Source organism: Ambystoma mexicanum, chromosome 2p (assembly GCF_040938575.1).
Source record: "Ambystoma mexicanum isolate Mex_15411 chromosome 2p, UKY_AmexF1_1, whole genome shotgun sequence".
Classification (NCBI taxonomy): domain Eukaryota; kingdom Metazoa; phylum Chordata; class Amphibia; order Caudata; family Ambystomatidae; genus Ambystoma; species Ambystoma mexicanum.
In genome coordinates this window covers 1,223,729,488-1,223,746,057 of record NC_090923.1, presented here as the reverse complement: position 1 = coordinate 1,223,746,057, position 16,570 = coordinate 1,223,729,488, and the positions used below count along the sequence as shown (strand labels likewise).

General features: G+C 48.5%; 1 protein-coding gene across 1 annotated transcript in view; it reads right to left on the bottom strand.

Moving 5' to 3' along the window:
• Nucleotides 1-16,570, bottom strand: part of UBA1 (ubiquitin like modifier activating enzyme 1) — a gene marked incomplete in the record, with an annotated part of 790,705 nt that overhangs the window by 520,504 nt on the left and 253,631 nt on the right. Inside the window, 1 exon segment of the mRNA XM_069645505.1 lies at nucleotides 15,620-15,710. Within this exon segment, the coding sequence (XP_069501606.1) occupies nucleotides 15,620-15,710 (91 nt within the window).

Below are 16,570 nucleotides of genomic sequence, written 5' to 3'. Positions count from 1 at the left end.
GTCGGTATTGCCTTTGTAGCAGGCGACAGGCCAGTTTGTCAGAGGATGAACAGGAAGTCCTCCATTTCCTCTCAGCCGCCCTACACTTACGTTTATGTGTAGCGAGGTCAGAGTCATACCAGGAATTGCACTTGGCTTTGGACTTCAAACAGATCCTCATGACAGGGGCAAGAGCATAAAGCGCATCAGAAATTGATGAGTAGAGCAGAGAAAGGGCTGTGTCAAGATGTGAGACAGCCAAAGGTAGGGGGAAAAAGTGGCGGCAAAAGCCTCAACTGACACACGCTTAATGGGCCAGATGTCCGAGAAGGTAGGTGGCAGTGTTGGGGTAGGCTTGGCGAGGGGGGGGGGGGGGGGTGCGGGGAAGAGGGAGAGATGAAAGGAGATGAGGGAGTGATCGCTCCAGAAGAGAGGAGTGGTCAGGGATGGAGTGGGGGAGGTCAAAGGAGAGCAAGTCATTGAGTGTGTGTGTCCTGCAGAGCGAGTCGGGCCAGAGGGGAGGATGGACAGGGAGAGGGAGTCTCAGCGGTCACGGAAGAGTACAGGAGGAGGAGCAAGGAGAGTCTAAATTTATATCAAGGTCACCGAGGAGGAGGAGTAGAGGCCAGGAGGGAGGAGGAGAGGTCTGCCCACTCAGAGAAATGAGGTGATCTGACCAGGAGGCTGGTAGATTGTAACCACAGTAAGAGGATGGGTAGGCGAGAGAAAGCCTGCAGCCAATGCATTCAAAAGAGGAGTAGGTCTGAGTGGGAATGATAGCGGCAGGAATCCACTCAGGAAAGATCAGTGCTACACCCCCCCCCCCCCCCTTGGGATCTTGCAGCCATCAGGGAAGAGTGTCAAAGCTCGTCACAGTGCTGGCTGTGAACCATGTCTCAGTAAATCGAAGGACATCAAGGTCTAGTTCCTCAAGGAGGTGGCAGATGTCAGGAGTGTTTGACAGCAGAGCGAGAGTTGAGAGTGGCAATATGAAGAAGGCTGAAAGAAGGAAAGATCAAAACACTCCTTTGAGGAACTTCTTGACAAGTCGGTGAAACCAGAGTGAAGATCTTCCTGGAGAACTGGTGTAGCTGGAGATTTGTGAAAAGTCCGATAAGGCTGTTCACAGGATAGGGCCTGGATCTCACCAACCCTCGTGGCAGATGTGATGGCCATGAGGAAAGACGTTTTCCATTAGAGGAACTTGACAGGTCTGATGTATAGGCTCAAAGGCCTCCCAAACCTCCTCCCCCTTCTCCCCCCCAGCCTCGTCAGCCCCACGTTGAGTTCCCAAGCCGGGGCAGGCGCTTTGACTGGTGCGAACAATCGAAACAGTCCTTTGAGGAACTCCTTGACTAGACGGTGGGACCAAAGAAGATCGCCCTTGAGACCTGGTGTAGCGGGAGACGGTTGCCAGACATTTGGTCGAAAAAAATTGGTCGACCAGACAAATGGTCGAACCAATTTGGTCGAAAACCAAATGGTCGAATTTTTTTTATTTTTATTTTAACCCTTTTTTTTGGGGGGGGTCCCCCCCACCCCCCAACCCCCTTTTTTTCTCTAAAAACCCTTTTTACTAAACGAAAACCCGAAAAATAAATATATAAATAAAAAAAAAAATTCGACCATTTGGTTTTCGACCAAATTGCAGTCGACCAAATTGCAGTCGACCAGTTTTTTTTCGACCAGTTGACTGGACACCGCGGGAGACAGCTGCCAGATACACCTTGATAGAGGTGTGCGCCCACCTCGGCTTGGCCAATGACAACAAGGAAGGAAGAATCTGCAGGGCCATAACCCTCAGAGGATTGATCTTCTGTGCCAGGCAACATGTAGCAAAACGCTTCCACTTGTGCCCGTAGCACTTACGAGTCAACAACTCTGTGGCCCTGGCAAGGATCTCCCTGCAATCCGCCGACAACTCGTACCCTCCGAACTCTAAGGCTGCAGAAGCCAAGCCCTCAGTTTCAGCGACCCAGAGTCCTCTCTACCAATGGATCCGACAGGCAGGAGCCTGTGTTGAGCCTGGCCCCCAGGACCAGCACATTCTGCAATGGTACCAAGCAGGACTTTGGATAGTTGACAGACAACGCCAGGTCAGTCAGCAGCCAACGGTCCACTGTGTGTTCGCCGGCTACTTCCGTTGCTTTGGCCCGGATGAGCCAGTCAGCGCGGTATGGGTACACGTGTAGCCCCTGTAGACACAGATGGGCTGTCGCAGGTGCCAGGCACTTTGTAAACATCCTGGGGGCCGACTTCAGTCTGAAGGGGAGGGCCTTTACTTGGTAGTGCCTTCCCTGTACTACAAAGCGCAGGAACTTCTGAAGCTTCTCGTGAATGGGGACGTGGAATTATGTGTCCTCAAGATCCAGCGATGTCAAGAAGTCTCCTTCCTCCAGCTGGCCGAGCACGTGCTGCAATGTTACCATCCTGAATTTTTGGGAATTGAGTTATTTGTTGAGACGCTGCAAGTCTAGAATGGACCTCCAGCCTCCGGTCTTTTTGACCAGCAAGTATCTGGAGTAGACTATGGATCCCTGAGTCGCTTTGGAACCAGCACAATCGCCTCTTTTCTTATCATGGCTCGTACTTCCTGCAGGAGCTGAGGGACGTGCTGCTCCTTCCGGGCCACCGGAGGTATCCGGACAATTCTACCGGAACTCAAGTGTGACCATGGGCGAGTGCGTCCAGCACCCATCGGTCGGTGGAAATGATCTTCCACTCGCTGACAAAGCCCGCCAGCCGGCCACCCACCAGGAGCATGGGTGGGAGCCGATGTCCTGGCCGGTTCAATCTTGCTTCGGGGCCTGCGTGCCGCCTTGTGAGCGACATCGACCACCTCCACCGAAAGTCTTGGAATGGCCTCTGAAGGCCTCCTGGATCATGGCCCGGGAGGGTTGACTGTATGAAGAGGTCCCTCTGCTGAAATCTTTCAACGATCTGCCGGACTTCCCGCTATAGGCACAAAAGGAAGGGCGTGTTGAGGAGTGCCCTGGGCACAGGCAGTCTCTGTGACAGTCTTAATGGCCTGTAATGACTCGTCAACGTCCTACGCAAAGAGGTTCTCCCGTCAAAGGGCATGTCCAGCACCCTCATCTGGACCTCCTGACGGAAGTTGGTGGCTTTCAGCTGGCCAGGATGACAAAGGCAGACACTGTTCCCCATCTACCAGAACCCTGTGTCCAAGACATCCAGGGCCACTGATGGCATGGTCTGATGCCACCTCCCCCTCCTTAGGAATGGAAAGTGCCTCAAACTGCTTGTCGGGTAGGAACTTTAGAAGCCGGGCAATCTTATACCACAGCTCCCTGTCGCACCTGGCCTGGACTGCAAGTGCATTGGCCGCCTTGACTGTTGATGCTGCCGAGTAGATCACCCTTCTTCCCATGGAATCAAACTTCTTTTCCTCGCTACCTGGAGGAATGGAAGATGAAGGTGTTGGACGACTACTTTCTCGCTGCAGCCGAAACCAGTGTCCAGGGAATGCTGCACATGGCTGCGGACTCCTGCACTGAGTACTTTTTCTCCAGCCAATACCTCTTGGCCGGGGCCATGTTTGGATTTCTCATCAAAGCTAGGCCCTCCTCCCAAACATCGTCCAGGAGAGGCACCGCTAAGATGGTCTTGCGCTTGGCCTCGCGCCATTGGTATAGGAAACCTTCCTTCTTGGTCTCTGCCAACAGTTGGAAGAATTCCAACGCTCTGGCGACCATGGCATGGAACGACCCACCTCATCCGGAAGAGAAGCCCTTGGCTGTGGTGGTCCATGTCTGTAGTCACTGTCCGTCCCTGTGTCCTGAGGGGTGGGGGGGGGGGGGGGACTTTCCCCTGCAGCTTGGCCCGATTAGCCGATTTCCTCTTCAAGGAGGAGTTGGAGCGATGGTTGGATATGGTGGTAGATGGCGAAGATGCACTTTGGTACGCTTCAACAGTACCGCCAAAGCAGAACCTTGGATTGTGCGTTTGGTGTTATGATAGTGCGCGCCCCGTCACCGGGTGTTTTCCCCGTAGCATGACTCGTTAGGCCTGGTGGGGTCAGGGACGGCGTTGCGGACCGAGAGCAGTCCGCTGTTAAATCAATGGCTTCCGACATGGAGGCCTTGTTATCGCTAGTTGTCCCCCCCCCCCATCACTTTTGGCGGTTGCAACAGCTGGGGGAAGAACATTCGGCCTGAGACAAGCCATAGGCCTCCCACTACTTCAAGCAGCGCCCCCTTAAGCATTTTAGGGCATAGGAGTCTACAGGCCGCGCAACTCGCTTCTTTGTGTTTGAGGGGATGACAGTTATTGAACCAAGGCTGCTAATCTTTCCACAGATAATTGGCCCTGCACAAGGGCCAAAATCCAAATGGCGTTTTCATAGCTAAAGACAGTTTCAGCGATGACAAACCCAGGGAACAGAGGATGAAAGAGGAAAGGCATACTTCTAAAGAATATATCCAACCCAACTCCTCTCGCCCTACTGTGTAGGCTGGCCAGAAGGTCCGGCCACGTGGATGGCAGCGCAGCTGGGATCAACAGGCGTTGAGTCTGTAGCAGTGTTTCGATGTTGTCCGAAGTGACTTAACGAGAATAACAACAGTCTATCATAATGACAATAACGCTATCTCTAAGAGCTCCACATTAGGGCGACCAGTAATCTGGGTGGGAAAAAACAATCTGGGGGACCTCGGTGCGTGAGGGATATTGGGTGCAGTACACGTCACAGTAGGGATAGCTTTACAAACATGCCTATGCCGACATCCCCTTTCGATCCTCAAAAGACAAGATGTAATACTCTGCGGTTACCACTGGATGTTGGACCATATGCACAGCATGTTATTATAAACAGATTAACAAACATCAGAAACATGAATACCCATACAATGAAATGCCTTCTTAGTTTATTCATTGAAATGTTTATTATGCCCTAGAATATGTTTGCATAAAAAAACAACTTCGGCTCACTATTCGGATCCTGCCGAATAGCTAGACCAACTATTCGGTCGAATAGTAAATCAACTATTCGGTACTCCCCTAGTTAACATGGAACTTGGATATACATTCAAGTGAAAACCTAAGGTGTGGTCTCAGTATCAACTTGTCTTTGTGGATAACAAAGAAAGGGTCTTGCACTGAAAGCTTGTAGCTCACTAGCCCTTCTTATGGAGGTGATGGCTACCAGAAAAGCTGTTTTGTATGTTAGGTGTTTGAGGCTGGATGTGTGCATAGGCTTGAAGGGAGGACCCATGAGCTTTAAGAGTACCACGTTGAAATCCCAACCTGGAGGCAGGTTGGAAATGGGAAGTGGAGTTAAAGTCTCTTTAAGTCACCTTGTTTTGTGAAGTGGTGTTCGCGGACAGAGCCGCTAGGGGAACCTTGAAGTTAAACACTAGGCCAAAGTCTAGTAAGTGGAGAATATAGTGAAGAATGTGTGAAGGAGTAGATTCAGTAAGATTCACATCCTTTGATCAGCACCATATTACAAATCATTTCCATTTGTTGAAGTAGCAGTACCGGATGTTGGGTTTGTGCGCCTCCCTGAGGATATACTTATACCTTTGAGGTAATGTTAAGTGTCTAAACTCTGACTTCAGAAGCAAAGCTGCCAAGTTCGACTGAGGATATGGGTGGAATGTTGTCCCCCCCCCCCCCGTGCTGCAAGAGCATGTGTGGGGGCACAGGAGATTTATTGGTTCGCAGATAGTCAGTTTAAGCAGATGTGGAAACCAAGGTTGTCTCCCCCATATAGGAGCAACCAGGATTAGAGTTGCTTGTTCCTGGTGCATCTTGTGCACTATCCTACCAGTTCAAAGTTCTCCCCTTCGGCATCGCCTCTGCCCCAAGAGTATTCACAAAGGTGCTCGCAGTAGTAGCAGCACACCTCCGCAGAGAGTCATCGCTGTGTACCCTTCTAGACGACTGGCTAATCAATGGGGAGCCTCCTCAAATTTGCAGACCAAACGCCCAAAGAACGATAAACCTTTTCCATTTGGCTTTCTCCATCAACAAGAAATAATCTAATTCCCAGCCAAATAAAACAACTTCTGGGCGCAATTCTAAAGACAAAAGTGAAGCTGGCTTTCCCGTCAAACGAGAGAGTGCAAAACATGCTGTTGCAAGTACCTCATTACAATGCCAGTAGCCAGATAACTGTACGTAAAGCAATGCGCTTGCCCGTGATGGCCTCATGCATTCACTTGGTTCCACACGTGTGCATGCGCCTAATGCAGGAAGGGTTATCAAAACAATGGTCTCGGGCAAGCGGTCAGTGGAACGATCTAGTTTCACTAACCCTAATATAGGCTCTCCATTGGTGGTCTAGGGACAACCTGCTGAAGGGAAAACCCTTTGTGTTCCACCAGCACAAGCAATCTTAACTACAGACGCCTCACTCACCGGATGGGGTGGGCAGGGGGAAAGGGGGTGGGCCTCAGTTCCTTCACCACCCAGCCCACGGCCAGTGGACACATGCTACAGCCCAAAGACGCATCAGTTTCCTAGAAATGTTGGCAGTCCTCAAGGCTTTTCAGCAACATCTTGCAGGTCCAACAGTGCGGGTCCTCACGGACGGCACCACCTGAACAAGCAAGGAGTCGCACACTGTCTGTCCAAGCTATCCCAAAAATATGGAAGTGGACACTCAAGTGGAACATGTTCCTAACCTCTCAACATGTTCCAGGGGAACTCAATTCTCTGGCAAACACTTTAACCAGATACCCTCTACCAGATGAACACGAGTGGCAACTCAACAGATATCCTAGACAGAATATTCTCACAATAGGGTCACCCACCATTAGACTGGTTCTCCACAAGTCTAAAAGCACAATGCTGACTACGCATCCAGGTTTCCCCAACCCAGATCCATTGGGGAACGCCCCGTGGATAAGCTGGTTGGGGAAATTTGCTTATGCTTTTTCCACCAACCCTCTTCCTTGTGGTGGCAACGATGACCCGAGTGTCCGGTTTGAGCTGACCCCTAATGTACAGGGGGTCTGTGGGCGCTGGCCTGAACAACCGCACTTGTGAGGTTGGGTATAAGTACCGAGGGCTGTATACATATTGGTGTAGACTAATCGTGGCATTAACAGAGTGGCAGATTTCTTGTCACCAAGAATGTCCTCAAAAAAGTCTGTCTTCTTGTGCTTCTTGGTTGTCAATATTGAAATCTTGGGCAGCCTTTAGCAGCAGTTCTTTGTATTCAAGCCGATCATCTACAGGTGAATTTGCCACATGCTGATCTTGGTGGTCAGGAGACTGGATGACAGAGGTCATCGTAGTACTGATCCTGACTACATCGATTTCCCTTGTCTCCCCGAGAGCCTGGGTCTGGGATCACTAGCATAGATGTCCTGAGAGGGGTCTTGATGAATGGGGGTGGGGTGGCTACGGCGAAAGTTCTTAGCTGCAGGTCAAGGCATCGTTTTTTGGCAGGGGGTGGGTGGATGTTTTGCAGGCCCGACTGGGAGGCATCTCTAAAAGATTAATGTTCTTCTAGATGCCTATCCATGAAGTGAACAAAGCATGACATCCTTTTCCTAATTGTGTTGAATTGTTCAGGGGTCAACTCATAGGAGGGTGGGAAACCTGAACGGGTAGGTGTTAGGCAAGAATTGATGTAACCCTGTGGAAGACTACACAACCCTTATCCGCTTGGCATTAGGTAACGCCACCTATTGGTATAGGCTTGTACTACACAAGTTGGTAGAGTGACTGAGCAGCCATGCTTATCTCAAGAGGGGTAAATGTGAGTTGTAGCAATGAAATCCACAAAAATAAAAGTAGTTTTTAAATAGGCATTCTTTAAAGAGGGCAATGTATGTAACAATCAAATATACTTTAAAATACTTTTCCAGAATCAACACAAAGCAAGTAGATTCTCTTCAGAGATACCTCTTACACGCTTCCTACACCCGGAGAGGACTTCATTAACTAGGACAGTAATGGCATTTATATATCACTTGTACACTTTGTAGATACTGAGGTTTGTAGAAAGGAAAGGGGAAAGGAAGAAGATTAAACAGGTTCTCAGAACATGCGAGTACTTCAATCTTCCAAAGAAGTCTAGATAAAAAGTAAGTAAACAGTAAGTATCAAAGTCAAATGGACTAGAAGAATCTGCAGGGAGCCAGGATAGCCAACGTCAATTGGAGCACAGTCTATGGAGCCGAGGCACTTCTTAAATGAAAGTCTGCACAAATTTGGAGTTTGTGTTGAAGAAAAATAGGGGCAGGGTCACTAGCCGTTACACTTGTGAATGGTAGAGCTGAAATCAAATCTAGCAAGGAAGCTACTGCAAGTCTCAACTGAGAAGAGCAAAGCTAAAGACACTGAGGTAGGTACCCCAAGTCAGAACAGTACCTTTGGTTAGAAGAGTGGTCCAGCTGGCTTCTGTCTGGATGCAGATCCTGGGTTCCTGGGCCTCAGTCGTGGAGACAAGAGGGAGGACGTCCGGACAACTACTCTGGCAGCAATTCGGAGGTCTGCGGGCAGCTACGGGCTCTTTTCAGGTCAGTGGCACTTCGCGGTTTCAGCGCACGGTTAACACCACTGCGGATCTTGAATATCGGTTGGGCTTCCTTCACTCCTTAAGTCCTGCACTCAGGTGAGGGGACTTGAGCTCTGCAGGGTCCTGGGGAGACTCTGAACTTCTGGCCAGATCACAGACATTGCACTCGACTATGGATTTCTCGACCCCTGGCACTCTGTTCCTGCAGCAGCGAACCGAGTACAGCCAGTCGGGGAAGGTGGTCCAGTGGAGTTCGTCTCGGGGTTAGTTGGTCCCACTAACCCAAGGCAAGACGTCATCCCTTCCGCAGCTTCTCTTGTCGATTAGAAAAAGAAGTTTCAGCACAGCAGCAGGGCTTCCCCGGGTAATTCAAAGGTCCAGGAGGATGCAGCAAGCTTCGTTCATGGCTTCTTCGTCGGGTTGTTCTTCCCAGTGGTCAACTGTCTTCAGTCCCAAAACCCTTGCCTTTTAAGCAGGTTTCTCCCATTCATGCACAGCCTAGCTGTCACTCGAACACCAGGGTGGCTGTCCTACATGGACAGCCAGCCAATCAGGACTGGGTGCATTCAGGCATTCTTAAAGACAAAGGACATGGGAGTTTCGGGAACCTCCCTCACTGTGTGCCCTTCCAGGCACACTGGAGTCAGAGGCGAGTTTAAGTACTGAAGCCTGCCAAATGCAAAACTAACAAAGGTCTCAAAACTGGCTTGGCGCGCAGAGTAAAACCTAAGAAAGACCTCACAAGAAGAAAATGGCAAAAAAAAGAAGCATGGGCCACTTTGACAAAATGGTCACCCATGGGTGCTATACTGCAGCTGATTCAGCCTGCAGTAGAAAAGCACATTGGTAGGAAAATTACTACCACCAGCAATTTAAAGTAGTGTGGGTAACAAAAAATGTTACACGAGTAGGTAGGAAAAGGGGCTACTAAGTAACACCCCCCCCCCACCACAGCACTCCACATAAGATAGTGTGTGCTGGACCTACAAAGAGAAAAGGGTAAGTAAAGTCGATTTCACTTTACTATTCTAAAGAAAAAAGGTATTTAAACTGTAAGAGAAATCTAAAGAATTTCTCTGTGACACTGCACTGAAGGTGCTGTGCGTCACCATACAAAAAGTAGATGCCTATGGAGTTTGTCAGACTGCAAAAACAAAGGAAACGCAATCCAAATCAGGTCAAAACACATGAGATTTAGAAAAGGGCACACTCACTCCAGGGTTCAAATTAAAAAGTCCTAATCCAGCAAAAGAGCTGGGGGTCTCCAAGGTTGAAAGGAATTCACACAAATGAGAATTCTCCCTAATGGCAGGGTGGTATGGGAAAGTATCTGCTCTTTGTGTTGCATTTCCCCTATGAGCGTATGTGCAGGGGAGGAGGAACCCATATCCAGGGAGCCCGAGTTCTTGAGACAAAGGAGTCAAGGATTTTGCTTTTTTCAGTGTGTCTTTTAAAGAGTAGCAGGGAATTTCTTTAATACGTTTCTGCATTTTCGGCATAGGAAGTGGATGTGCTTTTCTTTCTGTGCCTGTTTTTCGGTGTGCGAAAGGAGGGATTTTTTTTATGCGCAGTGTCCGAACTGACTTTTGAGGCCAGTTTCGGAGGCCTATCATGAGGCGAAGGTGTAAGCGATGGCCCAGAGGACAGGGAAGATCTAGAGGCTTTTTCTGCAGACACCGCATTGGCGTAGATGGCTGACGATTTGGTCGGGTGTTGGCCATGGGCTATGTGCTTGGAGTGTTTGGAAGTGTGTGCGCTATGACCATTGGGAGTTGTCTCCGTCACAGAGCCGTGGGCCTGTTTAGTGGAGTCGAGGGCCCGTACATGGGGTTCCAATGAACCTCCGTCGCCTATGGCGTCACTAGGGACACAGATACTTCCCTCATTGGACTCCCCCGTCACGTCGATTGAGGCTTCGGCCTGCATGGCGTGGATGACCCAGCGCTTGGTCTGGCGTTCATCAAGAGGTTCATGTGGAAATGTTTGTAGACTTGCAAAGCTTTTCTGGGTGGTCCATAGGAAGACAGTAATTGGACACTCAGTGCGTGTCTTTCCACGGGTGGCAAATAGAGCCACATTTAAAACGTGTCTTATCCATAATAAATGGGTACAGCATGGCTGTGATACAGCCTGGGAACGTCAGAGGCAGCTGTGTAAGGCGGTGCGGCTTGATGTGGCTTCTGTTCCTGTAGGGTCCCTTACTCAAATTTCTATGTCCGGAGACCAGAGAGGCTGGAGAGTCGGAGCAAGCATGGCAGCGAAATATGCAGCAGCGACCGCAACTGTGTGTGGAGCCCAACTGTTATGTATATAATGCGCCAGGCTTCTGCATGCCCACGGTGGTCTCCAGATCCTGCTTTCCAGCACACTGCCCGTTAACCCCCTTGCTATGCTGTTTCTCCCGCCACTGCTTGTCTGTACCTTGGTGGTCAGTGGCTGGCGTTCTGACACGAGGATTGGAGCACAGACCTCTAAACACTTCAGAGGGCTGTGCAGTCACACGCTTAATCGCTCACTTGGCTGTACGCCACACTTTGCGGGTAATGCGGACTTGTGTATTCTACTGATAGACCACCAGGCTTTCTCAATGCCAGAATGACTATCAGTTTCAATCATGCCAGTGACGAGGACGTAGTCAGTGTCGGGTATCTTTAAGGATACCGACCTGACCCCCACCATGAACCGGGAGGAACCCCAGCTACCTCTCACTACTGACACCTCACAGGGATAGCAAGAGGAATAGTAACTATTTATCCAAGGTACCAGCGCTTAGTGCCAAAAGTAGATTAAAGCTACAGCAAGAGCTGCTTGCCTGCTCTAACCTCTTGCTTATCAGTAAGGAGTCTCAGAATGATCTCTGTGGGGAGGATAACGTTGTTGACCCCTTGTCAAAGTCCTGCGAAAAACTATCACATCACTCACTAAGTCTTCCTCTATTGGGGTCCACCCATCCAGCAGTGACATTCGACAAATACAATCTAAAATGTATAAAATTGTGGACACTCAGGAGCTTTGCACTGGACCCCAGGAATTTGATAATTCCTAATGTGGCCAGGACACGCCAATTTGAATCCCGATAAGCCCTGAAAAACAAGATATTGGCTTGGCTTAACTCCATATTGGGCCCTAATCATGTGAGAACCCATGACTTAAAAGTCCTCCAGAGATCTCAAATTGGGAAGTGGTGATCCGCGTACGTACAATACGGACTGTATTGTTGTGGATCTAGTAGCCTACCGATGTACTTAAATAGATGCTTAATTTCACAACATGTATGTTCATCTACTAATCTTAGAATTGTGCTGAACTAATTAGGGAAGAGTAGCAGTCTAGAATAACAGCTGAGTTGTTACTTTAGCTCTGATGCATATCTGCTCTGCTTGTAGCACTCTGGCCATGTTCCATTTTTTTTCCATTGCCTGCTGGTCAAGTTAGGTGTTCTGATATCTGTGTTAAGTTCCATATGTTTGTTGTGTCATCTGTATGATTTTTGTCAAGAGCCTTGATCCCCATGGGCTTTGGTGCTATATAAGCATACAAATAAAAAATAAATGGAAAGGGCAGTTTGGTGACAAAAGGGGGAAAAGGGGATGCAGAATATGGGACCTCCCCCCGCTCTCACTACTGTAAGGGCCGAGGACCAAAGGTGCCCTTAGAGCATGGGTGCACAACATACGGCCCGCGGGCCAGTTGCGGCCCGCCATGCCCTTTTGACCGGCCCGCGAGGCACAAAGACTTTCCTAATGGAGGGCGGCTCGCGGCCACCCTCCATTAGGAAAGTCTTTGTTGTCTTCCGGGCCGGTGAAAACACTGGCCTTCATTGGCTCAGCACACACGCGCATCACGTCGCTCCCACGAGCCACGTAATGCGTGTGTGCTGCCCCAATGGAGGGCCAGCACTACGGCTGGCGTGGTCCATAAGGCTTGATGCCGGAAGGCATTTCAGCCTTGGACCACGCCAGCCGTAGTACGATTCCAGCCTTCCAGCACGACTCCGGTAAGTGCTCTGTTTGTGTGTCGGGTTTGTTTTGCTTTATGTTTGTGTGTGTATGTTGCGGGGGGGCGGCGCGGGGGGTGTCGGATGTGTATGAATGTTTTGATTTGAATGTTTTTTGTGTGCTGAGTTGGGGGGTGGGGGTTCGGGTCTGTATGGGTGCATGTTTGTGTGTGCTGAGTAGGGGGGTGGGGGTTCGTGTCTGTATGGGTGCATGTTTGTGTGTGTGCTGATTTGGGGGGGTGCGGGGTTCGGGTCTGTATGGGTGCATGTTTGTGTGTGTGCTGAGTTGGGGGGGTTTGTTGGGGGTGAGAGGGCGATGGGGTGGGGGTTTGGTTGGGGGTGAGGGGACCATGGGGCATAGTGTTTGGTTGGGGGTGAGGAGGTCATGGGGCATAGTGTTTGGTTGGGGGTGAGGGGGCCATGGGGCATAGTGTGTGGTTGGGGGTGAGGGGGCCATGGGGCATAGTGTTTGGTTGGGGGTGAGGGTGCCATGGGGCACAGTGTTTGGTTGGGGGTGAGGGGGCCATGGGGCATAGTGTTTGTTTGGGGGTGAGGGGGGGCACGGGGCATAGTGTTTGGTTGGGGTGAGTGGGCCATGGGGCATAGTGTTTGTTTGGGGGTGAAGGGGCCATGGGGCATAGTGTTTGGTTGGGGGTGAGGGGCCATGGGGCATAGTGTTTGGTTGGGGGTGAGGGACATGGGGCATAGTGTTTGGTTGGGGGCGAGGGGGACATGGGGCATAGTGTTTGGTTGGGGGCGAGGGGGACATGGGGCATAGTGTTTGGTTGGGGGTGAGGGGGCCCTGGGGCATAGTGTTTGGTTGGGGGTGAGGGTGCCATGGGGCATAGTGTATCTAGGGTCAATAAAATATATATAAGTTAATTAAACAGGCGAGATACAATAACTAAATAGAAATAAATTATAACAATGGAAAAAGATAGTACAAAATGTAAGTTTGAAATGCAAATAAAAATTGTTACCCCTCAAAAACTCTTTCCATGTGTTTAGTACAAATTGGGGGGGTTTAAAAAGCCTCCTGCCACGCCCCGCCCACATTTACTTTTCGGCCCACTATAGCCCTCATGTAAGGTACTTTCGGCCCTCTGTCAAAATCAGTTGTGCACCCCTGCCTTAGAGGCTGTGTCTGGTCATCGAGTCAGTTTGGCGTTGTCGATGAGCCGGATGCCGAGGGCCGTCAAGAAGTTGAATGATGCTGTGGCAATAAGTGGACAGTAAAAGAAAGAGAAGTCTCAAATTAACTTTAACTAGTCAAGGGGATCAGCCTGGAAAGGAACTCTCCAACTTGCGACCGAATACGATGGCGGAAGCAAACAAACTGATGGACCTCGATGCATAAAGGACCATGGATACAGTACACAACTAGGGATAGTATTATTAACAGGCCCAGTCGACGTCCATTTGAGTTTCGAAAAAACTATTCTTGTAATATTTACTACCACTAAACGTCGGACTATGCAGAACATGTGATCGAAGCAGATCCAAAAGCCTCAGAAATATATACACATGACAAATATTACCCAGTAATAGATAGAAGCCTCAATCTGCTTAGAATTGCTGTGCATAGTCCGCCACCTGGTGGTTAGCTTGGGAGTAGAACATTTTTTCTAAATCCAACAATTGAGCGTCCATAGGGGCCTTCATTTCACACTATACCTATCCGACATGTACCCATGATAATTTATTTTTCCACCATCCTTTGGCAGCAAGTCTTCACAGGAGAAATAAGCCTTTCAACGGCATTAGACTCATTGCCACCAACTTAGACAACAAAGCCCTGTCGAACTAGACTGCGAGGAGTTGAACAGTGGTTAATGGGCATCCAATTTTCCCCTTTCAGTAGATTTTTCGTTTTTACATGTTCGTTTTGTAAAACTGCATTGGAATTTCCTAAAGGTTATTTGTAAAATCGGGGAGACAAAAAGAATCATATTACAATCTAATACCATCAAAACAGGGTTCCCTGTTAAAGTGTACTAAGCTCCTTGGAACAGAGGGAAACGGTCAATACCTATGAAATTAAAAATAATCTCAATGGAAAAGTACAATTCAAGGACCCAAGAACAACTCTGCTGTAAACCCTATTACTAAAGGCATCATCTGTATTTGCTCTGCTGACCGTCTTAAATCTGCTCCAATAATTTGATTTCTTTGTATATTGTGGCATGTTTTTGGAAATTTTGTGGCATCAGTGAGGCAATGTTATGGCACACAAACGTATTGTCTTAGTTTATGCAACAGATTAACAGAAAATTTTGAATTTTCTTTTGTAAGCAGATTATACATTGAAACAGGTCCATTTTAAACTTATCTTGTGTAGGAGTAGCAAGTCTGGTGCCTTTCAAAGACTTCAGAAACAGGTGGGAGTTATGCACCAATAGCAAGAGTCAGCCAGCCACAAAAAATGCATGTTCTCTAGTGCTTCCACTACACAAATATCTTGGGATCTGCCTCTCCAAATGTCATTCCACAAAGCTAAAGGCAGGTCATATCCAGTCCTGGCTGTAGCTTTTGCATTTTCAACGCGGGACTACAATTCTTAAGAGTGTCAAAACAAGAAAGAATGTCCTACCAATGCAAGAAAAACATAATACAAATAACATTCAATAAATTACATCTGGTTTTGTGCATGAGTTAATAAAATATATCGCAAAACTATTCAACAAATAGTAAATTTGTATCACCTAGCACTTTGCAAATGCATAGATTTTATCATAATCCGAGAAAAGATCACATCTGATAAATTCCACCTACTTTACTGGGAACCAATGTATTTTAAATATTAAGAATTTAATGCTGTATGAAGGGAACATGCTTTTGAAATGTTTGATGTGCTTAAGGGATCAATTCATAAACACCAGATTCAACATAAAGGTACGTTTTAAAATATTTTATTTAAAAAAAAAAAAAAAAAGTGGCTGTCCCAGGCACGGTCTCTCTAAGCTGAGAGAACTCCGATGATGAATGGGCAGACCCAACCTGCTTAAGAAGAATTTAATGTAAACACACAAAGATGAAGCTATCATTTTAAACCTTGCTTGACAAAAAGTGATAAAAAATTGCAGTTGAAACGATGTATTGTACTTTTTTTTAGGGGACACAAAATTCTATAAATTGGAGGGTCAGACTTGCATTACCTTTGTTATCATGGAAATCATGGCACTCAACGGCTGCTCCCCATTGACGTCCATCACCACCATCTCTTCCCCAAAGTCACAGAACAGCTGGCTGCAGAGCATAGACAGAAGGCAGAAATGTACATTTTTTATTGAATGTATTGAACATTTGTATTTATTACATTTATATAGCGCACAAGCAGCCCAAGGGCATCGTGGTGCTGTGACAAGCAAGCTTACTTAGTTACTAGAAAAGAACAGGGTGAGGAAACAGGGGAGACAAAAAGTTAGCCTGACTGTGGTTCGTAGTTACAGTGAACCTGCTAGCAGTATGTTAACACAATGTTAATGACAATGGTGTAACGAGGAAGGTCGAGAGGACTCATAGGTGCCAATGATCCAACAAGGCCAGATGGGGAAGGTTTGTGGGAATCTAAGCTAGGGCCGATTGGGGTAAGAGGTAGTAGGTTAATTGAAGAGCATCATTCTTAGGATTTTCCGGCTAGGGTTGTATGGCGCGTTTACAGCAGAAAGTGTTTCCAGGTGCCACAAGACAAAAAGCGGATGGGGCTGGGGGGGGGGGGGGCAATAAAGGTCCTACTAGGCCTTGTGACATTTGGTTCGGTCAAGTGCAGTATCAAGAAGTGCAAGGGGAGGGGGCAGGTCAGGGTAGGGAGAAGTACTAGCGGGAGGGGACCCAAGGGGACTGGGCAAGTGCAAACGGGTGCCCAGGAGGGTTAGTGCCAAGGGAAGTTAGGGGTAAGGCAATAGTATGAGGGGGTGGGGCGGACCAGCCCTGGAAGGCTAATTCAGGGAAGGGTACCCGAGGGCAAGTGCTGGTGGCAGGAAGGGATGAGAAAGTAGGACTTGACGAATTATAATTCATTTATAAATGCGCTTAATACCAATGAGTGGTTTCTAAGTGCGGGATCGGGATTCAAACCTGTGTTGCCCCGCTTTGTGTTTCTTCCA